Raw genomic sequence first — 26446 nt, forward strand, 5'->3', positions numbered from 1 at the left:
CGGTGACGTCACCAGAGGCAGGACCGAAACTCCACACACTTCCCAAGCATCCTTGCTATGCGTGGTGCCAGTACCTTGGGGACGCTATGTCCTGCTTCCTTCCTTATTTTAGGAAATACCGAGTCTCAGAGGTGTCACACACAGGCATTTGGAGAAAGACTGTGAAGCTGGGAGACAGGGTTCGGCCTGCCTGGCCAGGACACAAGGGATGCGAAAGGATGCAACCCTGCCCCAAATTCGCCCCAAATTTGCCCCAAATCTGCTTACTACACTTTCTTTCACACGCTTTATGAGCAGGTACCGCCCACTCGCCACTATTGGCTAAGGTGGGATGAATGATGACACTCTGGACCAATTAAAGGCAAAAGATGGACTTTCTTACTAAGCCCCTCCCCCTGGGTCCAGCGGTTGTTTTGATTGGCAGATGGCTTCAGCCCAGCCCCGCTGTGAAGGCACCTGTCTGTCTACCATTAGGTGCGCGGCCTTTAACGCCCACTCGCCATGCCTTCCTCTGCTTTCTCCGCCCACCTCCGGGACCAACCAATGGTTTGAGGTCCGAAAATGCTCTAGTAACCAATTAAAAACAGCTCTAAACTTGACGGACGACTTCCCGCCCCTGATCAGCCTAGCTCCTCCCTCAGACCAATGGGCTTAGGAGAGGGGGGCGGGCGCATCCAATCAGCACGACACGGACCTCTTGATTGACTTGCGGGTCCTCGCGCTGGCGTGTTGTGCCCTGAGGCGGGAGAAAGAGGTGGGGCGGGGGAGAAACCCTGAGCCAATCCGAGCAGCCCGTGCGTGAGGCCAATCGAACGCCGCGCCTTGGGACAATTATCCAATCGAAGAGAGGGGGCTGGCCGCATCCCTGCCGAGAACCAATAGGGCCCGCCACAGCGGCGAGAGCGACATGTTGCAGGATCAATGATAGGCCTATATTCTGTGCTCGAGGGCGGGTCGGCGCCAGAGACGAGAAGAGAGGAGGGGAGGCCTCCTCCGTCGCCGCCATCTTGGACCGGGCCCGGTCAGCTTCCGCGGAGCTATCGGCAGACGCCGCGGCCTCCCTTGAGCCCCGACCCCGTCGTCAGACAACCCCGGGCCCAATTACCCCACCCCACTTCCGCTTCGCGCCGCTATCGCGATAGCGCCCGGGCCCGGGGCGCGAGAAAAAGGCGGCGGGCGCTCGCCTCCCCCGCCTGTCGCGATACGCTCCTCAGCGGCGGCGCCAGCTCCTGTGGTGAGAGCGTCAGGCTCGACTGGGCCGGACCCCTTCTTCCCCTCCTCTCCCCCGGCGCCATCGTCCGCCGTCCCCGCGGCCTCCCGCCCTGGCGACAGAGAGCCCCGCCTGTCGCGACATGGTCCTCCGCCCCCGCCGCTGCCGCATTAGGCGTCCGTCGCTGCGTTAGCGCCTTCCGTCCCCTCAGTGCGCGGGACCCTGCCCTTCCCTTCTCCTCCGCCTTCACGCCTCTCGGCGCCGCTCCGGGCCCTTCCCGCGACCCTGGGCTCCGGCCCCGCCCCGCGTGGCATCCGTGTCGGGCCCCTCGGTCGGGGTGCGAGGGGTGCGCCCTCCCGTGTACGAGGCCCGCCCCTCTCCCTGTTGGTATTGGCTCTTTCTGGAAGGATGTCTGCGCCCCTCGGCTCAGGTGCCCGCCCCCTCGGGGTCAGGGTCTGCCCCCCCCCCCGCCCGGCATCAGTGCCTTCTTTTGGGGGTCACCGCCTGGCTGGGGCACGGGTGCCAGCCTTCCAGCCCGAGGACCCCTCTTGTGGGAGGGTGTTCCTCCTACCATTGATGCAGTCTCTGGAGTATAAACTCCCCACCTCTTAGGTCTAAGTAGGTGTCAGCTTCCACTTAGTATCTGATGGGATAGCCTTTTTGGCGATCTAGGGGATAACCCCACCTGGATCGAAGAGCCTGGCTCCCTGTAGTTGACTTAACGTCCCATCCGCGCTCAAAGTTTCCACCTCTTAGTCCGTAGCTCTTCCATTGCTCGCTGAGAAAGTCCCCTAGCGCCGAGGTTTCTACATCTCTGAGCCCAGGGCTTCCTTTTGGGAGGAGCTCAGGTGCCCACCCCCTTGGGGTCGGGTTCTGCCCATCTTAGCCTCAGTGTCTTTTGTTGGCGGGTCACCTCTTGGCCTGGGCGCCTACCTTAATCCTGGTGTGCAGGTGCCAGCTCTCCAGCCCAAGTACCCCTCTTGGGGGGGGGCTCACTTTTCTGCACCCCCCCACCACCATTGATGCCATCTCTTTAGAGTATGACCCCCCCTCCCATCTAAAGTTCTAGTTCCCCTTGGTATCTGATGGGGGTCCTCTTTGGAGATTTGGAAGATGGATAACCCTGGATTGAAGTGCCCAGCTCCCTATAGTTGGACTTAACCTCCCTCCCACGCTCAAAAGTTTCCATCGCTCAACCTGTAGCTTTTCCCTGTTCCTGGGAAAAGTCCCCTAGAACTGAGGCTTTTTACATATCAGAGTCTGGGGCTTCCATTTGGGAGGAGCATGACTTTTTTTGGGATTCAAAACTCTCCTCTGTTACCTGAGGCCACAGGTCTCACCCCTTTGATCTTGGTGTCCTCTGCCCCTGACTTTTCGGATGTGATTCCATCTGGGTCCCAATGACTTGCCTCTCTCATTTGCCTCTTTCACGGTAGGCTTTCTTGTGATGTCATCTCCACTGCAGTATTGATAGGGGGGTGCTTTTTAGCTCCCTTCAGATACCTGGTCCTGTCTTGGTGAAACATCCCAAGCTCCCACTTTATGTTGTTTGTGATTTCCTGTTGTGGGCAGTGGAAGTACCCCATTTCCTAAATGCACATGCCTAGTTCAGGAGCGGAAACTCTGGTGGTGTAGTGGTTAAGTACTACGGCTGCTAACCAAGAGGTTGGCAGTTTGAATCCACCAGGCGCTCCTTGGAAACTCTGTGGGGCAGTTCTACTCTGTCCTGTAGGGTTGCTGTGAGTCAGAATCAACGCAACGGCAGTGGGTTTGGTTTTGGTTTTAGTTCAGGAGCTGTCACCTCCCCCAGGAGTATGCTTCTGCCCTTGTGGTACTGGTTTTTTTGGCACCTCATCTGATACGACTGTCACCTCTCCTAGGTCTGAGGCTTCTACTCCCCTCCACATCAGTCCCTTCTTTGGGAGTGTGATCTCTCCAGGGCCTAGGATCCCACACCTCCATGGTATTGGTGTCAGTCCCTCACTGTGGGTGTGTAAACTTCTCGGCAACACTGAGAAACCCTCTTGGCTCACATCCCCACCCCACATGAGGCTTCCCAAACATGGGTTCCTGTATTGTAGGGTATGGCCTTTCTGTCTGGAATTGTGCTTTTTCTTCAGAGTAAGAAACCTTTTCTGGTGTTGCCTTCTCCAGGGGTAAGGTTCCTGCCTTACTTGATGTTGGTAACATCTCTCTCCTGGATTCAAGGTGTCCATACCTCGGTGTGTTCCCCCACTGTGGAGCTAAGGATCCTGCTCTGGCATGTGTGCCTAGGGCTGATGCTCTTTCTTCTCCTCCTTGTGCTGTCTCTGTGGAACTAAGGCTCTGCTCTCTCTTAAGGTGACGGTTCCTTGCAGTGGGAGTGTCAGGTACCTGAGACTTGGGAACAGATCTCACCATCGTCCCCTTCTCTGGAACCAAGGACTGCTCAGGTGCAACCAGTCCCCCACCCTCAGTATGAGGCCTTTTCAGTGGGGAGAATGGACCTCCACCCTAGGACCTAATGCCCCACCTTCCCTTATCGGCTGCCTTCCATGTGGCAGCATCACCTGCCTCCAGGGCTAAGGCTTGCCCTCTGAGTTCACTTCCCAGCCAGAGCTGTGCCTACTCCGGTTCGTAGCTCCTTGCTGTGGAGGTGTAGCTCCCTGGATCTAAGGTGCCTCACCCCATGGAACCAGGCCTTTCTGTATGGATACCTGACAGTGCTCAAGATTAAAAGCCACCTGTGTTTCTTCTCAGGACTAAACCTTCTGCCCACCCACCCTACTCCTTGGCAGGCTTCTTTATGTAGACAGTGTCATCTCCCCTGAGATGAAGTTTTAGGAGCCCTTCTGTCTTATTTTTGGTTTCTTGTTGTAAGGGTTGTTGGCTTCTGTGGGTATGATGTGCTGCTCACCCCACCCCACCTGGTCATTTTGGGCTCCTCACGTGTGGGATGTGCCTCTCTCATAGACAAAGGCCTCCTCTTGGTTAAGTCTCCTCCTGGGCTGAGCGTCTGATCCTGCCATGTCTCTTTACGGCCCCTCACTGTGAGAGTACTAGTTCTGCAGTGCCTGAGGTGCCCACCCCCTCAGAACGGGCCCAGTTACAGTGACCTTCTCCTGGGGATCACGGTCAGTCCCCGGAGTGAGGAGGGCTTTTCTTTGGTGGAAGGTCTCCTTCAAGACTCAAGCTCCATCTTCCCTTCTGCTTGGCCCTTTGCTGTGCGGGTCTAAGGTACAAGTACCCTATCAGTGTGGGATTTTTCTGTGGGGGGATGGTGCCTCCACTGTGGCCAAGGCTCCTGGCCACTGAAGGACGCAGCCTCTCTGGGGGAGATGATGCCCCAGGCCTATAGTATAGCTCTCACCCCTTCTCTGTGGAGGAGCTGCCTAACCCCGCATCAGTGACACTTTTTGGCATGATCTTCTCTGGGCCTGAGCTGTTGCCCACTTTGATATCGGACTTTTCTGTTCCAAATATCACCTTTCTGGGCTAGGGCTCTTGTTCCCCGCGCCTCACTTCTGACTCCTTCAGGACTTCTTGCCCCAGTAGGATGGTCCCCTCTCTGTGAGGAGATTAGCTTCCCCCCGGGCTAGTTTCCTGACCCCTTCCTTCACTGTAGAGGCTGAGGTGTAGAGCCCTTTGCCTGGGGGTATAAACTGTAAGGCATATTCTTGCTCTGACCTAGAGCCCCAGCCCAGATCCCATGCTGGGCTCCTGAGGTGGAGGGAAGAGCAAGCTCTCCTTTAATGTTTTTGTTTCCTGCATGCAGGAGGCGACCTTTCTCTGTAGGTAATATGGGAGCACCCCTCAGTGCTGACGTCCAGGCCCCACCTTAGTTGGCATCTCCTCTGCGGAACTGCCTCCTGGACCCTCGTGTCCGACTGCATTGCTTTCTTGGAGCTGGCATTTTCCTCATCTCAGGATTGGGTCCCATGTAGGGCTTGTCACCTGACCCCGCATGAGGGTACTGCCATTTTTTTTTTTTTTTTGGTCAGACCTTTTACTGAGGAGATTGAAGCTACTTTGAGTACTAAGGTAAGGAGCCATGGTGGTGCAGTAGTGCTGGGCTGCTAACCACAAGGTCTGCGGTTTGAATCCAGAAGACAACTCTGTGAGAGAAAAGATGTGGCAGTCTGTTCCCATAAAGATCACAGTCTTCAAAACCCTGTGGGGCAATTTTATTCTGTCCTGTAGGGTGGCTATAAGTTGGAATCGACTCAACGGCAGTAGATTTGGTTTTTTATTTGGTGTGAGTCTGAGGTACCACCCCGACCTGCCACCTCCTGGAATGGATCCCTACAGCGAGTCGGGTACAGCCTCCCTGGGGTTAGGACACCTTTTCCATCCTTTGTGGGCCATTTGTTTTAAAGCTCGGTCTGTCATGCTGCCTTATACAGCAGCTCCTAGTCATGTGTAACAACTTAAATTTTAATTAATTAAAATAAAAATTAAGTTCATCAGTTACACTAGCTACATTCCAAGCGTTGAGTAGCCACGTGTGGCCAGTGGCAACCATATTGGACAGCACAGATACAGGATATTTACATTATTGGAGAAAGTTCTGTTGGACAGGATTGTTCAGAGATGGTACCTTCTCCCTGGGTGGGGACTCCTTTTGGTCTGACTTCCCTCTGGGTGAGTTTGGGCTCTGCCATTGGTGTAGGGATGCTTCAGCCTCAATAGCTCAGGGCTACTCTGTGCCCGTAGAGTAGGGGCTCCTTGGATCCACAGGAGCTCCTTTGTGGGGGGAACCTTTGCTGCCACCTGTGGAGTCCTAGTAGCATGACCCTCCCACAGCTCCCTGCAACTCCCGCTGGTGTGGGTGTTGGGGCCGGAGGTGCAGCTGCCAGCTCCCAGCAACTCAACTCCCCTTGGTTGCCAGGCCCCTCTGAGTTGCATGTTGCTTCCTTTAGGGTGGGGAGTCCCTCACTCAGTATTGGGCATTTGCCATGTTGGTTTCTGTTTCCTTGAGTCTAAGTTTCCGATTCATTTGATATGGAATTCCTTTGTGAGTGCAGATTACTCCCTTTTAGCCAGCCACCCCTCTTCCCTCTTTGTCAGAGGTAGATCTTCTCCTGGCCCTCTCTGGGGCTGGCCCAGGTTCCCAGCTTGTCTTGGTGTCAGCGTCTTTGAGTTAGGAGTGTTACCTTCTGGTTTAAGGATTCTGCCCTGACACAGCCTTCGTGGAGGTCTAAGATCCTGTCTGTGTGGTGGTCTCAGCTCCTCAGAGTTGTAGGCATCTCCTGTCACCCTACCTGCTGGCCCTCTCCACAGGTTATCTGTACACACTCTCAGGCCCACCTCCATGAGGTGTCCCTGCTCTTGTCTCATGAATGGACTGAGGGGGTCACTTCTCCTGGTGCTGAGATCCTAGTCACCCCTGTGCCCAGCCCCTCTGCACAGGAAGTGTGAGCTCCAGGTCTCATGCCTTTCTCCCCAGCAGTCAGCTGTGTGCTGCGTAACTGTTGCCTGCTCTGAAATAGCCTTTTGAGTGTGACTACTGGGGAGAAGGTATTCCATGCTTTAGGAATTTTCCACTTCCTGGGTCAGAGGCACACAAAAGGGTATAACTTTTTGTTTCAATAAGCCTCTCGAGTTCCCCTGCAGGCCAGAGCTTGGGCTGGGTCATCGTGGGCCTGGTCTCTGGTTGGGTAGGAGATGTGTCCTCCGTTACCATCCCACCTGCACAGTTATTCTCTGGCCGTTCCCGACCACACCCCTGTCTCTGCGATTAGCCTCGCCGGGGAATAACTGTATTTGTTCCCAATCTCCCCCAGCAGCGTCCGTCTCCAAGGGAGTATGAAGAGAGTGCGTCTGTAGGGCAGGGAAGATGGCGGACAAGCGCAAACTCCAAGGTACTGGACTGCACGTTGCCTGTGTACCATGTGCTCTCTTCTCTGACCTTCTCATTAGACGCCTGCTGCCTTGGCAGAAACCTAAGAGCCTTCCTTTTCCCCTGGCCAGGTGAGATTGATCGCTGCCTCAAGAAGGTGTCCGAGGGCGTGGAGCAGTTTGAGGATATTTGGCAGAAGGTACAGAGGCTAGGGCTATAAGAATCTGGGTCTCCAGGGAGGAGAGAGTGGGAGGAGGTTCAGAATCTCTGGGTGTCAGCCGGGGAGAGGGGCTACATGACCAGGTGCCAAGGACCAAAGAAGAGCCCTCTGGGGTGGATCAGGAGGGCTGGGTCCCAGGGCCCCAGGCTCATGGAGGAGGGTGGCAAGCCCCCGCCCTCCACTGGCACAGACACTAGGACTGCCATTGCCATGCTGACTCCTGCGTTCTCTCTACCCCTCAGCTCCACAATGCAGCCAACGCGAATCAGAAAGAAAAGTATGAGGCTGATCTAAAGAAGGAGATTAAGAAGCTACAAGTGAGGGGGCTGGGGAGGCCGGACATCTGTGTCCTGAGGGTAGAGGGTACAGTGGGAGTGGACGACTGGGTCCCTGGAGAGGTGGGAGCAGGGGCCTCAATTTCCAGGACTTGAAGCCATCTGACTTTCCTGCTGTTCCTGTCCGCAGCGGCTGAGGGACCAGATCAAGACATGGGTAGCATCCAACGAGATCAAGGATAAGAGGCAGCTTATAGACAACCGCAAGCTTATTGAGACGGTAGGCACCCAGAGCGTAGGTCCCTAGGGGGGGAAGGTGGCCTGATTCCTGGGTCCCCCAGAGGTCCTGGGAAGAGGAGGAAGGTCTTCATGCCTAAGGGAGGGGAAGTGCTCGGAGCTTGAAAGGAGGGGCCGCAGGCTCACGTAGTCACTGTCTCTCCCACCAACTGCACTCTCCACAGCAAATGGAACGGTTCAAGGTGGTGGAACGAGAGACCAAAACCAAAGCTTACAGCAAGGAGGGCCTGGGTCTGGCCCAAAAGGTGGACCCTGCCCAGAAGGAGAAGGAAGAGGTTGGCCAGTGGCTCACGGTGAGCTGGGGTTGAAAAGAGGAGGTGAGCACTGGGGATCCTGCCCTCCCTGGCCCACAAGGGGCTCTGGGCTGACTTTCTCTCCCCTGCCCCCTAGAACACCATCGACACCCTGAATATGCAGGTGGACCAGTTTGAGAGTGAGGTGGAGTCCCTGTCGGTGCAGACACGCAAGAAGAAGGGCGACAAGGATGTGAGTAGGGGGAGCCCCAGTGCCCAAGGTGGAAGATAGCGATGGGCTGGCATGCTGCGGAAGTGGGGGCTAGATCCTCAGGGCACATGGGGCCAGAGGTGAGGAGCTGGGATAGTGGAGGCAGAATTGGCAGAACTTTGCAGCTGCCTGGAAATGGGCCAGGTGGACATGAGACAGCCTCAGGGGTCTAGCCTGGGTGTCTGTGTGAGAGCAGTAGGGCCTTTGAGGAGAGGAGTGGTTTAGGAGGAAGGCAGTGAGATCAACTTGAGCTGCAGAGCAAGTATGAGATCCAAAGAGTACCACAGGATGGGGAGATTTTGTACTAAAGGCCATGATTCTGAGGCCCAGATTCTAAAACTCCAGATTTGTAGGGTTTGAGTTCAAAGGGATCCAAGCTGTCTCTGCTTGTTGGCACAGGGAACAGAGCTGGTCCTCGCGGAAGCTGGGGAGTGGCTGGGGAGCTGGGAGCTGTGCCATCAGAGTTGGATGTCTAAGACTGAGGGGTTTGGGACCCTGTGCTCTCTCCTTGAAGAGAGAGAGGTTTGGAATTGGGACTAAAATGTCAAATCCTAAAGGAAGTTGTGGGGTGGGGTCTTGGGGGTGGGTCAGGTCCCTAGAGAGCCTAGGGGCTGGGCTTTGGAATCTGGGGTTACCTGTGGATGGCATGGAGGGTGGTCCTGGTTATGATGAAGATTATTGTGATGATAAACAGCAAGCTTTACACAAATGGGGATGGTTGTTATTACTGTTTGAGTGTGACGGGTATTTCTTTATCCCAGAAGGTGGTCAAACCCGGTGGGGGGCCACCCAGCAGGCAGCTGGGTATGACAGGGCCTGTGTTATAGGCAGGTGCTAGGATCTTTGCATCTTTCAGAGGGTCACAGGGACCTGAGTAGACTTTGGGCTTCCTGAATTCAAGAGGCCTGGGGTGGGAGCTGTCGGATCCCCTAGGTGTCCAGGCCTGAGATGGGGTTCCCACAGAAGTCGGGGCAGGCAGCCTCCATGCTGCCCCGAGCCGGGAGGGGTTGGTGTGGGGCCTCTGGGTCTCATGGGGGTCTGGGACTGAGGACAGGTTCTGTGGGGGCAGGAGGGCCGGGAAAGGCGCCGGGCTGCCCCTGAGCCTGGCCCTGGGCTCGCCAGCAGAAGCAGGACCGGATTGAGGGCTTGAAGCGGCACATCGAGAAGCACCGCTATCACGTGCGCATGCTGGAGACCATCCTGCGCATGCTAGACAATGATTCCATCCTCGTCGACGCCATCCGCAAGATCAAGGACGATGTCGAGTACTACGTCGACTCCTCCCAGTACCCCGACTTCGAGGAGAACGAGTTCCTCTACGACGACCTGGACCTCGAGGACATTCGTGAGGCCCCAGGGCTGGCCTGTGGGCATGGGGGGAGGGTCAGGGGAGGGCACCAGAGCTGGCTGAGCCCACCCCCCTGCTGCCCCACAGCACAGGCGCTGGTCGCCACCTCCCCACCCAGCCACAGCCACATGGAGGATGAGGTCTTCAACCAGTCGAGCAGCACACCTACTTCCACCACCTCCAGCTCGCCTATCCCGCCCAGCCCAGCCAACTGCACCACGGTGAGGCTGGGTGTCTGCATCCAGGGTCCCCTTGAGCCCAGGGAGCAGGGGTCTGGGTTCCTGAGGGGGTGCTGGAAGTCAAGAAATGGAAGCAGGGTCTCTCAGGAGTGGCTTGGGGAGGGTCATTGAAGACGCAGGGGTCCAGGTGTCTGTCTAGACCTTGAAAGGGCTGAGGCCGCTACTTCTGGGAGTTGGGTCCTTCGTGTATGCTGTGAGAGGGTCCCCTGCTTGGTGCCTGAGGGAGACTGGGCACTGGGCACCTTGGGGTGGAACCCAGGGGCTGTTCCCATAAGGAGAGCAGTTGCTGGGTCCTTAGAGCTAGGCAGTGGGTGGCTGGCTCTCAGGAGACCAGGACACCAGAAGCAGGATCTAGTGGGTTCTCAGAGGAGGTCCAGTCCTAGTCTGTGGTGGGGCTTTCCCCAGGGCTGGGGTCAACGCCTGGTCTAGATCCCGGGTGGCTCAGAAATTGACGTTTGTATATAGGGCCCAGAGTTCACACGGACTTCTGACTCTGTCTCCCTCTCAGGAAAACTCCGAGGACGACAAGAAGAGGGGCCGATCAACAGATAGTGAGGTCAGCCAGGTGGGTCAGAACCTGGATGTGACAAGTGTCTCCGTCCTCATTCACATGCTCCCCGAGGTGGATGAGGGCCGAGTACCAGGCAGTGCACTAGGTCTTGGAGGTGCAGAGATGGGCTAAGGGTCAATGTCTGCCCTGGAGGGAGATCCTGGCAGATCTGTGCAGTGGGTGTCACCAGGTACCACCTTGGCTGGGGTGGCAGTCAGGAGATGGTGCTCAGAAGCGGTCTGTATGCTGGGGTTTAGAGAAGAAAGCAGGAAACAGTGGACACTCTGGGGAGGGGCATGGCAGGTAGGAAAGCCAGCGTCCTGGGGAAAAACGTAGCGGTATCGAGACTACAGGTAGGGTCTGTCGGGGACCAGCGCCTCATTGTGATGGACCTTGAATCGTCAGACTGAGGAGTGTGGACCCTGTAGACTAGCTCTGAAAGGGTCAGACAAGGCTGAAAAACATTACGTTAGGAACATCTGTCAGGTTTTTGTTCTAGGGGGCTTCTCGGGGCCTTTGCTGTGCTGATGGGCATTGTCAGCTTCCATGAGGGGCAGACAGTACACAGCATATCTCAGCACTGCCCCTGTGAATTCTGCTGATGCCCCAGGATAGGAGTGAGCTGTGGACGGTGCTGCCACAGGAGGAAGGCACGGGAAGCAGGCGTTCAAGGGGCCCAGATCCCCTCCGTGGCTAGCGTGCAGATGGTCCTAATGGGGTGGGCCTTGCTGAGACTAGGGGCAGGGAATTGTCCTTGGTCAGGAGCAGTGAGGGGAGAGGCAGGGTAGGCAGGGGGTCCGGGAGAGAGGCAGAGGCTGAGGGCCAGGTATTTTGCCTCCTACCCTTAAACATGGAGACCGTCATAGCTAATCTCGTATTGAAGACGTTAGAGTCTTTGCTGGACCTTTGGTTTGTACCACCTAATTGCGTATTGATAGAGATTTAGGTGTTTCCACCTCATCCGCTGTCATTGGGCAGACAGGTTTTTCCCACTGTTCTCTCTTACTGAGGACACAAATGGTGTACCCCATCCTGGTGGGACACGTGGGGAAGTATCCAGGGAGGCCTTGGGGATCCAGGTATGGCCAGAAATAGATTGGAGTCCTGTCAGTATGGTGGCAGTGAGTGGAGCCACGTGGACAAGAGCGGCAGTGGGGCAGCAAGGAGGCAAGTGTGTGGAAGATGAAACCTCAGCCGGGTCAGAGGCCAGGTGTGTGAGAGACCTGCCTGCCGAGAGTAGGGTGTCCTGACCCTCTTCTCTCTCCCACCCAGTCTCCAGCCAAAAATGGCTCCAAGCCTGTACACAGCAACCAGCACCCTCAGTCCCCAGCTGTGCCACCAAGCTACTCCTCCGGCCCCCCGCCTGCCACTTCTGCCCTGAGCACCACCCCTGGCAACAACGGGGCCCCCGCCCCAGCAGCACCCTCAAGTGCCATGGGATCCAAGGCCAGTCCAGCTCCCAGCCACAACTCGGGCACTCCTGCTCCCTATGCCCAGGCTGTGGCTCCACCAGCCCCCAGTGGGCCCAGCACAGCCCAGCCCCGGCCCCCCAGTGTCCAGCCTGGCGGGGGAGGTGGTGGTGGAGGAGGAGGAGGCGGGAGCAGCAGCAGCAATAACAGCAGTGGAGCTGGAGGTGCTGGCAAGCAGAACGGTGCCACCAGTGAGTGGGGAGATGGGGGTGTGGGGCAGGAGGGGAGACTGGGATAGTAGCCCACAGCCCCTTCTCTTCCCCTCCTCCTGCCCTAGGCTACAGTTCCGTGGTGGCAGATAGCCCAGCAGAGGTGGCTCTGAGCAGCAGTGGGGGCAGCAGCACCAACAACCAGGCTTTGGGTCCCCCGCCCGGCCCCCACAACCCACCTCCCAGCACCTCGTGAGTGATTTGGCCACCCCGCCTCCTTCCCCTGCCCTTGTCTCATGGGTACCGCCCATCCCTCACTGATCTGCCACCTTGGCTAGACCTGTGTACCATTTTTTCCCACCTGGGACACTTGCTGCATACATCTCCAGCTTTGCCCTCTGGAATGTTCTGAAGTGTTTCCTCTTATAGTTGGGATTTCCCTTCTCTCCCCACACACCCACTGTGGGTGCCTCCTGGAATGTGCTCCGACTGCCCCTTGTCCACAGGAGCTCCTGTTCCTCTCCCTTCTCCCCCACCACCCATGCCCGACCGCACTGTGGCTCCCGTCAGTCTTCCAGAATGCAACAGCCCAAAGGCCTCCTTCCACTTCCCCACCACCCCTCCAAGCTTTTCCCCATGTCTCCAGAATAGTGCCCTGAGAGCTCTGGTCTCCTTGAGGGATGAAGGAAGGTCCCCTCTTGGTTGGCCTCTTCCCAGGCTTAGTTAGGCTGTCCTGGGGGAAGCACCTGATTTCCATCCACTCTGCTCAGAGTGCTTGGGTTTGTGGTTGGTACATTCACTTCCCACACCTTCGTTCCCCCTCCCTGGACCCTTCCCCAGGGCCTGCCTATTCCCTGCTGAAGTCCCAAGAGCTCTTCTCCCCTTTACCTGCTAGTTGCCCTTGTGGTCTTCTGTGGGAGTGTCCTGAGCAGCCTTGCTCCCTGCCTTGCAGCACTGATAAGCGGTGACTCCCAAGGCTGGGGTCTGCTCTGCCCCTGGGATCTTACAGCAAGCTGCCTCTCCTCATGCCTACCTCCATCTGTCCCTCCAGATCCCACCTTGGACTCCCCTCTCTCTGACTCCTCCCTCTCTCTGCCCATACCTCCCTACTCTTGGCCTCCTCTGAGCACCCTCTTCTCTGTCTTCTACTCAGAAAGGAACCCAGTGTGGCAGCTCCACCAGGGGCTGGTGGTGTGGCCCCAGGCTCAGGGAACAACGCCGGGGGACCCAGCCTCTTGGTGCCACTACCTGTGAATCCCTCCAGCTCCCCGACGCCCAGCTTCAGTGAGGCCAAGGCAGCGGGGGCCCTACTCAATGGGCCCCCGCAGTTCAGCACAGCCCCGGAGATCAAGGTGAGCTTTCCATATGCTCCCCGCTGGGCCCCAAGCCTGCCCCTCTCCTTACTGTCTTGGACACGTCCACCTTGGTGTCCAGGCCCTGCTGTCCAAGTGCTAGTGTTTCCTGTCCCGTTTTCTCTAAGCCTGTGCAGGGTCTCTGTTTCTCTGGCTTCTGTCCCTTTCCTGTACTTGTTCTTCCTCTGGATCTTTCTGTGCTTAGCCACAGCCAGATCTCTGGAGCTCTCACTTTCTCGGGGCCTGTCATTGCTTTCCTGCATTTCTTCCCCTTTCTTATGAGTATTTTCACTTGCTCTTTCTGGGTTTCTGTCTTCATCTCTCTCCTACTCTCAACCGCCAACCTCTGTCCCCATTTCTCCTCATAAAACACTGGACCATCATCTAGCCTGCTGCCCTCCTTTTCCCTTTTAAGAAACCACTTCAGCTGAGCAGAGACTTGTGGAAGTTTGCTCTGGGCCAAGACAGCCTAGTTCCTTCTTTAAGGAAGCTTAACATTGGGTGGGTGAAATAGACCGTGACAGCACGGGATGCTGTGTCTGCTCAGGACCCACCTAGGAGCAATCTCCCCCCCGCCCCCACCCCCACCCCAGAAATCAGGGAAGGGGCCTGGGATTTGCATGGCCAGGTGGTTGGCTGGGCTGGAGTTCAGCAGAGAGAGGGAGACAGGTGTCCACCCTGCAGGAGGGAGCATGGGCTGGCTGTGAGGTGATGGTGCGCACTGAGGTCCTGTGTGCGGGGAGGCAGAGTGAGCACCCACTCTGCAACCAGATGTCCCGGCCCCAGCACACTCTGGGCACACACTGACCTTTCTGCACCTAAGCAGCAGCATCTGGAAATAGAGCATCTTCATTTTATCTATACCTAGGCTTCTACCACACACATCTTGTCAGTTTGTCATACTGTGCTGGCTTGTGTGTTGCTGTGATGCTGGAAGCTATGCCACTAGTATTTCAAATACCATTAGGGTCACCCATGGTGGACAGGTTTCAGCTGAGTTTCCAGACTAAGACAGACTGGGAAGAAGGACATGGCAGTCTACTTCTGAAAAAATTTGCCAGTGAAAACCTTGTGAATAGCAGTGGAACATCGTTTGATACAGTGCTGAAAGTTGAGCCCCTCAGGTTAGAAGGCACTCAAAATACAACTGGGAAAGAGCTGACTCCTCAAAGCAGAGTCAACCTTGATACGGATGGAGTCAAGCTTTTGGGACCATCACTTGGTGATGTGGCATGACTTAATGAAAAAAAACAGCTACAAATATCCAGTAATAATCAGAACATGGAATGTACAAATTATGAATCCAGGAAAATTCAAAGTTGTCAAAAATGAAATGGAACGCATAAACATTGATATCCTTGGCATTCGTGAGCTGTAATGTACGGGTATTGGCCATTTTGAATCAGACGGTCACATGGTGTGCAGTGCCGGGAACGACACGCTGAAGACGAATGGTGTTGCATTCATTGTGAAAAAGAACATTTCAAGATCTATCTTGAAGTACAGTGGTGTCAGTGATAGGATAATATCCATACACCTACAAGGAAGACCAGTTAATATGACTGTTACTCAGATTTATGTGCCAACCACTAATGGCAAAGATGAGGAAATTGAAGATTTTTACCAACTTCTGCAGTCTGAAAAATGCAATCGAGATGCATTGATAATTATTGGTAATTGGAACATGAAAGTTGGAAACAAAAAAGAAGGATTGGTATTTCAAAAATACAGCCTTAGAATTGATACGGGAAATTGAGTGATAAGAATTTTGCAGGACCAATGACTTCTTTATTGCAAATACTGTTTTTCACCAACATAAGTGGTGACTATACATGTGGACCTCATCAGATGGAATACACAGGAATCAAATTGACTATATCTGTGGAAAGAAAAGATAGAAAACCTCAATATCGTCAGTGAGAACAAGGCCAGGGGCCGACTGTGGGGCAGACCACCAGTTGCTTCTATGCAAGTTCAAGTCGAAGCTGAAGAAAATTAGAACAAGTCCATGAGAGCCAAAGTATGACCTTGAGTATGTTCCACCTGAATTTAGATACCATCTCAAGAACAGATTTGACTCATTAAATGCTAATGACTGAAGAAGATCAGAGAAGTAGGAGGAGGACATCATACGTGAAGAAAGCAAGGGGTCATTAAAAAGACAGGAAAGAAAGAAAAGACCAAAATGCATGTCAGGAGAGACTTCGAAACTTGCTCTTAAACACAGTGTAGCTAAAGCGAAAGGAAGAAATGATGAAGCAAAAGAGCTGAACAGATTTCAAAGTGCTGCCCGAGAAGACAAAGTAAAATAATGACATATGCAAGGACCTGGACTTAGAAAACCCAAAGGGAAGAACATACTTGGCATTCCTCAAGCTGAAATTCAAGCCTCTAGTTGCGATATCGAAGGATTCTATGGGGAAAACACGATGACGCAGGAAGCATCAAAAGAAGATGGAAGGAAATCACTGTACCAAAAAGAATTGCTTGACATTCAACCATTTCAGGAGGTAGCGTATGATCAAGAACCAAGGGTACTGAAGGACGACGTCCAAACTGCACTGAAAGCATTGGTGAAAAATAAGGCTCCAGGAATTGACAGAATACCAAGTGAGATACATCAGCAAACGGATGCAGCACTGGAAGTGTTCACTCGTGTATGTCAGGAAATTTGAAGACAGCTACCTGGCCAACCAACTGGAAGAGATCCATATTTGTGCCCATTCTAAAGAAAGGTGATCCAACAGAATGCAAAAATTATCAAACAATATCATTAATATCACACACACAAGTAAAATTTTGCTGAAGATCATTCAAACGTGGTTGCAGTAGTACATCAACAGAGCCAGAAGTTCAAGCCAGATTCAGAAGAGGGAGTGGAACCAGGGATATCATTGCTGATCTCAGATGGATCCTGGCTGAAAGCAGAGAATACCAGAAGGATGTTTTACCTGTGTTTCATTGACTATGCAAAGGTGTTTGACTGTGTGGGTCATAACAAATTACGGATAACATTGCGAAGAAGGGGAATTCCAGAACACTTAATTGTGTTCATGTGATACCTGTACACAGACCAAGAGGCAGTCATTCCAACTGAATAAGGGGATACTGAGTGGTTTAAAATCAGGAAAAGTGTGCTTCATCAGAGTTGTATCTTTTCACCATATTTATTCAATCAGTATGCCAAGCAACTCCGAGAAGCTGGACTACATGAAGAAGAACATAGCATTAGGATCGGAGAAGACTTATTAACAATCTGCAATATGCAGGTGACACAACCTTGCTTGCTGAAAGTGAAGAGGACTTGAAACACTTACTGATAAAGATCAAAGACTACAGTCTTTAGTATGGATTATACCTTAACATAAAGGAAACAAAAATCCTCACAACTGGACCACTAAGCAACGTCATGATAAACAGAGAAAACACTGAAGTTGTCAAGGATTTCATTTTACTTGGATCCACAGTCAACGCCCATGGAAGCAGCAGTCAGGAAATCAAAAGATGCATTGCATTGGGCAAATCTGCTGCAAAGGACCTCTTTAAAGTGTTAAAAAGCAAAGATGTCACTTTAAGGATTAAGGTATGCCTGACCCAAGCCATGGTGTTTTCAATCATCTCATATGCATGCGAAAGCTGGACAGTGAATAAAGAAGACCAAAGAAATATTGATGCCTTTGAATTATGGTGTTGGTGGAAAATATTGAATATCCCATGGATTGCCAGAAGAACGAACAAAGCTGTCTTGGAAGAAGTACAACACAATGCTCCTTAGAAGCAAGGATGGCAAGTCTATGTCTTACATACTTTGGCCATGTTATCAGGAGGCATCAGTCCCATCATCCTTGGTAAGGTACAGGGTCAGCAAAAAAGAGGAAGACCCTCAACGGGATGGATTGCCACGGTGGCTGCAACAATGGGCTCGAGCATAACAACGATTGTGAGCGTGGCACGGCACTGGGCAGTGTTTCGTTCTGTAATACACAAGGTCACTATGATTCCGAACCAACTTGATGGCACCTAACAACAACAACTGTTATCAAAGTCGCTGCATGGTCTCCCTGAGGGTCCACACTTCCCAGGCATTTTTCCATCGAGGGACACTTAGCTGTTTCTGTTTTTTTTCCCCATCACGGTGCCACACGGAATGTTCTCGCATTTGTAGAGCCTGAGAAGGGGGATCCAGGCTGTGGGCATTTTACATTTGACATCTGATGGCCTTTTCTGACGGGCCTTCGGGTCCCCTCCCACTACCACAGGCAGGGTGCTGGGCTCTGTGCTTACTCCCCCAGCCCAGTTCTCTACTCAGGGCCTCAGCCTAGGCACTTCTCCCTGCAGGCCCCTGAGCCTCTGAGCTCCTTGAAGTCCATGGCGGAGCGGGCGGCTATTAGCTCCGGCATTGAGGACCCTGTGCCAACGCTGCACCTGACAGAGCGAGGTGAGGGTCTGGGGGTGTGAGAGGCATGCCATAGAGGAGGGGTGGGCCCCAGGCTGGCCTCATCACCAAGGGACCTGGCCCTGCCTCCCCACAGACATCATCCTGAGCAGTACGTCGGCCCCACCAGCCTCGGCCCAGCCACCCCTGCAGCTGTCAGAGGTGAACATCCCACTGTCCCTGGGCGTGTGTCCCTTGGGGCCTGTGCCCCTCACCAAGGAGCAGCTCTACCAGCAGGCCATGGAAGAGGCCGCCTGGCACCACATGCCCCACCCTTCTGACTCCGAGCGCATCCGGTGAGAGGCCAGACGGGCTGGGGGCCAGGACTCGAGGCAGAGGGAGGATGCATGGCAGGGGATCAGGTGCCAGGTGCTGAGAGACTGTAGGTAAAGGTTGCTGGTTCCACTGGCAAAAAGATCAGGTGCTAAGCCTGTGGTAATAGACTGGGGCCTGGGGGTTGGGCACATGGTGTAGGTTCTCCAGAGGAGGTGGAATGATCAGGTGCCCCAGAAGCCCCCGTCTTGATCTATGGCAGGTGGGAACACGGTACCCTAGGTCTGGGGTGTCCTGCTGGAATCCTGCACCTGAGCGTCGGGGAATCAAGAGAGTGGGTGGACGTTGACCCGCCCTGAAGTCAGGAGCCACAGGCAGCTGGCACTGACACATACTGTTGCCCCACAGGCAGTACCTGCCCCGGAACCCATGTCCGACGCCCCCCTACCACCACCAGATGCCACCCCCACATTCAGACACTGTGGAGTTCTACCAGCGCCTGTCGACCGAGACGCTCTTCTTCATCTTCTACTATCTGGAGGTACAGCAGGGCCCCGGGGCAGCCTCGCGCCCCCCGGCTTCGCCGCCACCGCCGCCGTCCCCCCTCGGGCTGGAGGGGTGAGGTGGGTTCCCCACTGCGGCTACCGGGACCGCACCCCCTTCCTGTCCCCCAGTCCTGGGCCCCCCTCCCCAAACCACCTTTGTCCCTGTCCCCATTTCCAGGTCAGACTGGACTCCCAGCCAGGTTGGGCTGTGCAGTATAGGAGTCAGGGAGCCCCACTTAGACTTGTCTACAGCCCTTTCCCCACTGGGGTAGGTCCTTGTAGTCCAGGCTGTGCTCACTGGCACATTCTCAGGCCTGCATTAGGGAACCAGCCAACCTCCTCATGACCCTAGTGAGTGATGAGTAACCTCCACCCTCATGCTGTGGAGGATTTTTCTTTGCCTCCTGTCTCAGCTCTCATCACATTAGTTTCTCTTCCTTCTCAAAGCTTCTCTGAAAGCCATCTCCACTCCTGTCTCACTTCCCTTCTCCTGGTCAGCATCGGTATGTTCTTTTCCCCCATCCCCAGCTCCAATTGGGTGGTCCAACTGAGCTCTGGTCTGAGGCAGAGGCCCAGGTCCAGCTCTGATGCCCAACCTACCCCCCTGGTCTGTCACTTGGTTGACAGCCCCCTGATGCCCCCTCCACTCTTCTTCCCCAGGGCACTAAGGCGCAGTACCTGGCAGCCAAGGCCCTAAAGAAGCAGTCCTGGCGATTCCACACCAAGTATATGATGTGGTTCCAGCGGCACGAGGAGCCCAAGACCATTACCGACGAGTTTGAACAGGTGACAGGCCCTCCCTGTCCCCCCCATCCCACTGGTGTCATCGGGCCAGGTCCACACTTCACACCTGACTCCAGGCCCCATCTCCTTCCTTCATCCTCCGCAGCAACTCAGGTCCTCCAGCTCACTAAGCTCTTCCCCTCTCAGACCACCCGCTTTGCCTGGAATGCTGTGACCATCCAACTCCTAGCCGTCCTTTAGGTCTTAGCCTAATGCCCTTCCTCAGAGTAAGCCTTCCGGAAGCCACCAGCCTAATTAATGCCTCCACTGCACCCCCTCCTCTGTGGCACAGCCTGGGGGGCCCGGGGTTCTCTGACCCTGTGGTGTCCTTTACCCCACATCACCCATGTCCACAGATACTCAGTGGGGAAGCTGTTTTCTTACATGACCATCTCATGTTTTAATGATTGACTGGAACCTCCCACTTCTCTCAAAATATGCTGGAGCCAGACACCTGGGTTTGAGTCCAGCTTTAGCTGGTGACCTTGAGCAAGTCACTGGAACCTCTGTCCTGATTTCCTCCTCTGTAAAAATGGGGGTAAGAGGACCTTCCTTATGCAACTGTGACGAGGATTAAATGAATTAATAACGTGTGAAGTACTTAGTGGTGCCTGCTACAAAGTTAAGTGTTACCGACGTATTCTGTTAATATTCAGATTCCTTCTGGTTGGTGTGTTCCACATTTTGCTTGTATCAGATATTTACAGAATGCCAAGCCCCCTTGGAAGACAGTGTGTAGAATGAGGTGTGGTCCTTGTCCTAGAGAACTCATCCCCCTGGCCCCCGTTCCTTCAGGGGGCCATTTTTTGAGGCATTTTGGACATTGATCCATTCGGAGCCCAGCCCTTCTCCGTTGCAGTCCCTCCAGTGTTAACTACGGCTGCCCCAAATAACTCTCCAGTCAATGTACTTCAGGACACCCAGCCATTCAGAAATGCCCACCCCACTGTCACCAGTAAGATATCCCCGAAGGGTGCTTGCGTTTAGACTCTGGGCCTCTTCCAGTCTCTAGGACGGGGGTAATGATAGTCCACTGCCCCAAAACTTCTGACAAGATGACAGAACACATGTCACACACTTGGCATGCAGTGGGTGCTCAAAGCTGCAGCCTTGTGAAGGAAGAGCAGCAGTGCTTCTCAGCAAGCCTGGGGTGGAGCGCCAACTCTGCTGTGGGGCCTTGCTCAGTTTCCCTCTCTAAAGTGGGCACAGTGGCAAGGGTGGAACAAGTCAGGTGTGTGTGCCTGGCAGACCCCAGCCACCCCCTCCTCGTCCCCTCACTGACCGCCTTCTCCCCCGGCCAGGGCACCTACATCTACTTCGACTACGAGAAGTGGGGCCAGCGGAAGAAGGAAGGCTTCACCTTCGAGTACCGCTACCTGGAGGACCGGGACCTCCAGTGACACTTGGCCCCCCTCCCTCCATCCAACCCCTCTCCCCCGCATGCTGATCGCCCTGCCCTGGAAGATTGGGGGGAGCCCCCCCTGGCCACAGGGCAGCCCCCTCCCCCAGGAAGCAGGGAGGGGGCCAGGAGGTTTTTTCTTCCTCTCAGCCCCACCCTGGGGGCCCAGGGGCGAGGGCTGCCCCCTCCTTCCCTCCCCAGTGAGGGACATTTTTTGGTAAACCTATTTTCATTTTGGAAAATATTTATGAATAAATAGTTTTATATGACGGCTGGCAGCAGCAGCCTCTCCTGTACCCCTTGGGAGCAGACACCTGGGGCTTCGTCTCAGCACGAGTCAGTGGGAGGGCTAGGCATCCTGCTGGCGGGGGCGCCGGGCCAGCTGGGGGTGAAACTGGGAGTTGTAGCGCCGCCGCCGCTCGTCTGTTTCCTCTGGTGGGTCCTCTTGGGGCGCCCCACCTCGGATCCGGGCCAACAGGGCCTCTGCCCGGGTCCTCTCAGCTGCTTCTCGCTGAAGACGTTCTGCTCGAAGCTGGTCCAGGGATGGGGGCCTGGGGGGGCAGGTGTCAGGTCAGCAGGCTGGGTGGCCCCAGGAGGGCCCACCCCTCCCATCTCTTTTCAGTTGAGGGAGTGGCCACCTCAAACCCCCTTGTTTTCTCCTCACATGACCCCACTCTGAGCTCCTAAAGCCTGCGGGAGGAAGCAGACCAATTCCAGGATCAGCAGGCCAGCCTTCCTCCTGGGCACATGTTTGTACCTTCTGGCTTCTGTCCTCCCCAGCCTTCAAAATCAGGTTTCCCTCCAGCTCAAGAAACCCACTGCTCATTTTGGTATCTGACGCTGAGCGACTCCCTAGCCCTCTCTGGGCCTCAGTTCCCCTTTAGTAGAAAAGAACTGTAGTCAGTGCATCCCTGTGGGGCATGGCATCTGGAAGCATCTGGGACACTGACTTCCTCTAACTACAGATCTTAAACTCTGGTCTCAGGAGCCATTATGTTCTTAAACTGATGACCCCTAAGGGTTCTTGTTTGTGTGGCTCATATCTATTAACATTTACCGCATTAGAAATGAAACCGATCTTGAGAACACAAGCGTATGTCCCATTAACCACCACGTCATGTAGCCCCTGGAAGCCTCCACTGTGCATGTGAGGAGTGTGGAAAAGACAAACTGTCATGGAAACGAGTGTGACTTCACAGACCTCCACCCCAACCCCGAGAGGGTCTTGGGTTCACTTTGGAGACTGCTCGCACCAGCCAACCCTCCTGCCTGGCTAGCTCTGGACTGAACCTTTCGGCTTACTCCTTGGGGCGCTGTTTCTCCAAAGGCTTTTCCTTTCTGCTGGGCCTGCCCTTGTCACCGCTGTGCCGCCTCTTCTTCCCCAAGTGCTTCTGCATCTCCCGCAGAGGATCCAGGCAGCTCTTGATCTTCTCGTCGGGACCTGGGCCTGGTTGGGGGGGGCCTCGGCCCGGGGGGAGCTGGTACCACGGAGGCTGCGTCTGGGCTTCCGCAGCACTCTGGCCCAGGTATGTCAGGATGCCCAGTGCTTTCTCCTGCCTCTCCTGGAGGGGCCAGAGAAACAGGAGAGATGGGTGCAGCCACTCAGGATGTCTCAGGGGGTGTCAAGCAGGTCTGCCCTCAAGGGGCCCAGCCCTGAGATCCCAAGGTCCTGGGAACAGTCGGTCACTCAGCAAACACACTCAGGGCCTCATGAGCCAGTTACGCCAGAGCTGGGGTATAACAGACTGGCAATGGCAGTAACCAACTGTGAGGAAAGGGGATGGGTGAGGGACACTTTAGGGTTGAAGGCAGAGGAGTGATTGAGGCCGGTTCAAAGTGCGATGGGAATCCCTGGGAGCACATGAGTGCCCATCTGATTTACACTTTAAAAATGTCTCAGCTGGAGTGGGTAGGAATCAGAACTTAAGACCAGGCAGGCTGCTGCAGCTTCCAAATGAGGGGGAGAGAAGGGGCAGGGAGGAGCTGAGAAATGGAAGGACTCCAGTTATAGCAATATCTGCAAGGCAGAGCCCACAAGACGAGCTGATGGACATGCTAAGCAGTGTTTTGGAAATGGGTCTCCTGGCTTCACGGCTAGGACAGCTCTTAGTTGTAGGGGACCATTCTGTGCACTGCAGCTCACCTCATGAGGACTTCCACCCCCAACACCACCCCTGTTGCTATAAAAGCCAGGAAGGCCCACACAGAGAGTGGTGCTGCCCCTTGAAAAGCCTTGCCTGGCAGGTATACCAGTCAGGAAGAGGGAACACCTGAGAACGAGAGGGAAGCCAGACACTTCACAAGAATACCCCACACCTCCCGAGAATTTGTGGGACAGGCCACAGAAGGTAAGATGATGAACCAGCAAGTTACCACTATTACTCCTTGGCACATTCCACATCCCTGTAGGGTCTTTTTTTTTTCCTTGTGCTTTACATGAAGGTTTATAGAGCAAATTAGTTTCTCATTAAACAATTAACGCACATATTTTATAACATTGGTTGCCAGCCCCACGATGTGTCAACTCTCCCCCCTTCTCAACCTTGGGTTCCCCATTTCCATTCATGCAGCTTTCCTGTCCCCTCCCTGCCTTCTCGTCCTTAACCCCTGGTGTGCCCATGTAGTCTCGTATACATGGTTGAGCTACCTGTATTATTTTATGGGCCTGTCCAATCTTTGGCTGAAGAGTGAACCTTAGGAGTGACTTCAGTATTGAGTTAAAAGGGTGTCGGGGGCTATACTCTTCGGGGTTTCTCCAGTCTTTTGTCAAACTAGTAAGTCTGGTCCTTTTTTGAGAGTCTGAATTTTGTTCTACCTTTTTCTCTAGCTCTGTCTGGGACCCTCTACTGTGATCCCTGTCAGACCACTCAGTGGTGGTAGCCAGGCACCATCTAGTTGTGCTGGACTCAGTCTGGTGGAGGCTGTGGTAGTTGTGGTCCATTAGTCCTTTGGACTAGTCTTTCCCTTGTGTCTTTGGTTTTCTTCATTCTCCCTTGCCCCTGTAGGGTCTTGACCTCAGGCTGGAGACCTGAGCGGTTTGCACCTAGCAACCCCACAGCCAGGCTGTTGTTAATTGCCTTCAAGTCAGTTCCAACTCAGTGACCCCATGCGTGCAGAGTAGAGCTACTTCACAGGGTTTTCAAGGCTGTGATCTTTTGAAAGCAGATCACCAGGCCTGTCTTCTGAAGCACCTCTGGGTGGGTTTGAACCACCAACCTTTCAGCTAGTAGTTGAGCATTTGCACTACCCACAGACTCCATAGCTGGGGTGACTAGCCAAATCCTGTGGGTGCCTGGATAGCGATAGCCAGCACTTCTTGGGTGCTGGTCCGGTACTGTTCTAAATTATGTAGTTCACTCATTTAATTCCCACCATATCTGCACACTCCTGTTGGTCACACCCAAGTGCCCCCCGCCAAGCCCCATCGGCAAGGCCAGCTTACCTTCTCCTGTCGTTTTTCCTCCTCATACTCTTTATTGCTTCTGGTCACCCCTTTCCCTTCTTCTAGCAGCTCTCGAAACAGGTCCACAGGGCCAGGACTTGGGGCTCCCACCTCTACTGCTTCAAGCTCAGGTTGCAAGTTCTGGCGCCTGGCCTTCTTGCGTAGGAATTCTGTGCGGGCCTGGGGGAAAGGGGCATTGTAGGCATTCAGAACGCAGAGGTGACTCAAGGGGCTGAGAGTCTGGTGCAGACCACAGAGCATCACAGTCCATGGTCCTGGGGTACTGGGAGCCCAAAGAGGCCCCTGTCCCATCCTGGGGTGAGGCAATGCCTGAGTTTTAAAAGCTGCCTTTCAAATAGTAATCCGTGGGTCATCAAGGTTGGCTGGAAAGGGGATCCCTGGCCTAAACCAGAGGGGTTCCCAGTCAAGTGAAACAAAACAGCTACAGAGGCAGCCAAACCCTGTATTAGGGTCCAAAAACACTAAACAAAACCCAGTGCCCTCAAGGCAATTCCGACTCACAGCGACCTTATAGGACAGAGTAGAACCACCACATCTTTCTCTCAAGGAGCGGCTGGCAGGTTCAAACTGTTGAACTTTTGGTTAGCAGCCAAGCACTTTAACCACTGCACCAAGAGCACTTCTTTGTATTAGGACCAAAACCAAATGAAACCCACTGCCATCGAGTCAATTCTGACTCAGAGTGATCCTATGGGACAGAGTAGAATTGCCCCATAGGGTTTCCAAGGAGCAGCTGGTGGATTTGAGCTGCTGTCTTTTTGGTTAGCAGCTGAGCTCTTATCCACTGCCCCATGAGGGCACATGTATTAGAACAGATGATCTGAATTTCAGGCATGGCCCCAAGTCACTTTCCCCAGTCATACTTACAACTTCTGCTGATACATGTGAATAAGGAAAGAGCCCAGGGTACCACTTCCAGCCAGTGTTGAGGATCAGGTAAGCGACACAGGTATATACCAACGTTGTTAGTTGAGGATCAGGTAAGCGACACAGGTATATACCAAGCAGAGGTCGTTGTTACTTGGCGTCCAGTAGCCATTGAGTCGATTCCGACTCATGGTGAACCCATGTGACAGAGTAGAACTGCCCCATAGGCTTTGATCTTTACAGAAAGGAGCCCTGGTGGTGCAGTGGTTAAGCACTCAGTTGCTAACCAAAAGGTGGGCAGTTTGAACCCACCAGCAACTCTGCAGGAAAGATAGGCAGTCTGCTCCTGTAAAGATTACAGCCTGAGAAACTCTGTAAGACAGTTTCTACTCTGTCCTATAGGGTCGCTATCAGTCGGAATCGACTCAGTGGCAACGGGTTTTTTGGTTTTGGAATTTTTACCAAAACAGATCGCCAAGTCTTTCTCCCACGCAGCCGCTGGTGGGCTCGAACTGCAAGCTTTTCGGTTAGCAGCCAATCACTAAACCGTTAGCCACAAGGGCACTTCAGGTGCCCAATAAATGTGAAGGTTGTGCAAAAAAACCAACCCGTTGCCGTCCAGTCAATTCGGATTCATAGCGACCCTACAGGTTGTGCAGGAAACTAAAAGCGATCACAGTTCCTTTCGATCTCGCAAAGGCTCATTATATTCATTCAGCGCATATCTACTCTGTGCCAGGCACTACTCTGGACACTTGGAACGCATCCGTGGAGGAAGCCGAGACGAGGGTGGGGTCAGGGGAGGCTTCGTGGAGGTAGGCACAGGAGAATTGAACAGCTCTGCGAGAGACACGTCCCCACGAGCAAGACCAGAGCCTGAGCCCAGATTACACAAGGGGGGCACTGCGACTGCGCGCCACTCCACTTCCGGGCTCGGCCCCTGGAACCCGCCCGTTCAGACTCAGGCTTACCTCTTGCTGAGCGAGCAGCGCCCTCCGCTCCCGCTCCTTCTCCTCCTCCCGGGCCTGGGCCTCGTCGCGCCGCACGCGCGCCACATTATCCTTGTTTCTGACATGCCAGCTTTTCTTGGGCAAGATATTCATGGCGCTGTAACCGTCCTCGGACTGTCAGACCCGCCTCCTGGCACTTCCGATTGGCGAGGCTGTGCTCCCCCGGTTATCCCAACCTCGGCCTCAGATTGGTCTCGGGCTAATCAGCACGCCCCCTGTAGATCTGTAGCGAGAGGTGAT

At 54.4% G+C, this 26446-nt stretch overlaps 2 protein-coding genes across 9 annotated transcripts; one reads left to right on the plus strand and one right to left on the minus strand.

The window, feature by feature from the left end:
• The first annotated feature begins 966 nt into the window (after positions 1–966).
• On the plus strand, positions 967–20979 carry CNOT3 (CCR4-NOT transcription complex subunit 3). 8 transcript variants are annotated; one of them, XM_064293292.1, is made up of 17 exons: positions 967–1234; positions 6973–7050; positions 7160–7227; positions 7491–7565; positions 7714–7803; positions 7985–8113; positions 8211–8306; positions 9447–9669; positions 9760–9893; positions 10420–10476; positions 11734–12121; positions 12208–12331; positions 13233–13431; positions 17770–17869; positions 17964–18162; positions 18548–18680; positions 19345–20064. In XM_064293292.1, exons 2-17 carry the CDS (start codon positions 7026–7028, stop codon positions 19666–19668), a joined length of 2364 nt encoding a protein of 787 aa, XP_064149362.1. In that variant the 5' UTR covers positions 967–1234; positions 6973–7025; the 3' UTR covers positions 19669–20064. The 8 variants fall into 8 exon arrangements, with proteins under 8 accessions (XP_064149362.1, XP_064149361.1, XP_064149360.1 ...); XM_064293291.1 differs by having other exon boundaries at positions 6976–7050; XM_064293294.1 differs by lacking the exon at positions 967–1234 and adding an exon at positions 20769–20979 and having other exon boundaries at positions 1704–7050; positions 19345–19470.
• Positions 20980–21094: 115 nt separating this feature from the next.
• On the minus strand, positions 21095–26430 carry LENG1 (leukocyte receptor cluster member 1). Its single transcript, XM_003406601.4, has 4 exons — positions 26168–26430; positions 24309–24488; positions 22169–22428; positions 21095–21417 (listed from the first exon to the last, which is right to left on the minus strand). The coding sequence occupies exons 1-4, from the start codon at positions 26297–26299 to the stop codon at positions 21216–21218; spliced, it is 774 nt and encodes a 257-aa protein (XP_003406649.1). The 5' UTR covers positions 26300–26430; the 3' UTR covers positions 21095–21215.
• Between the last annotated feature and the right edge of the window lie 16 nt (positions 26431–26446).

Source organism: Loxodonta africana, chromosome 11 (assembly GCF_030014295.1).
Source record: "Loxodonta africana isolate mLoxAfr1 chromosome 11, mLoxAfr1.hap2, whole genome shotgun sequence".
Classification (NCBI taxonomy): domain Eukaryota; kingdom Metazoa; phylum Chordata; class Mammalia; order Proboscidea; family Elephantidae; genus Loxodonta; species Loxodonta africana.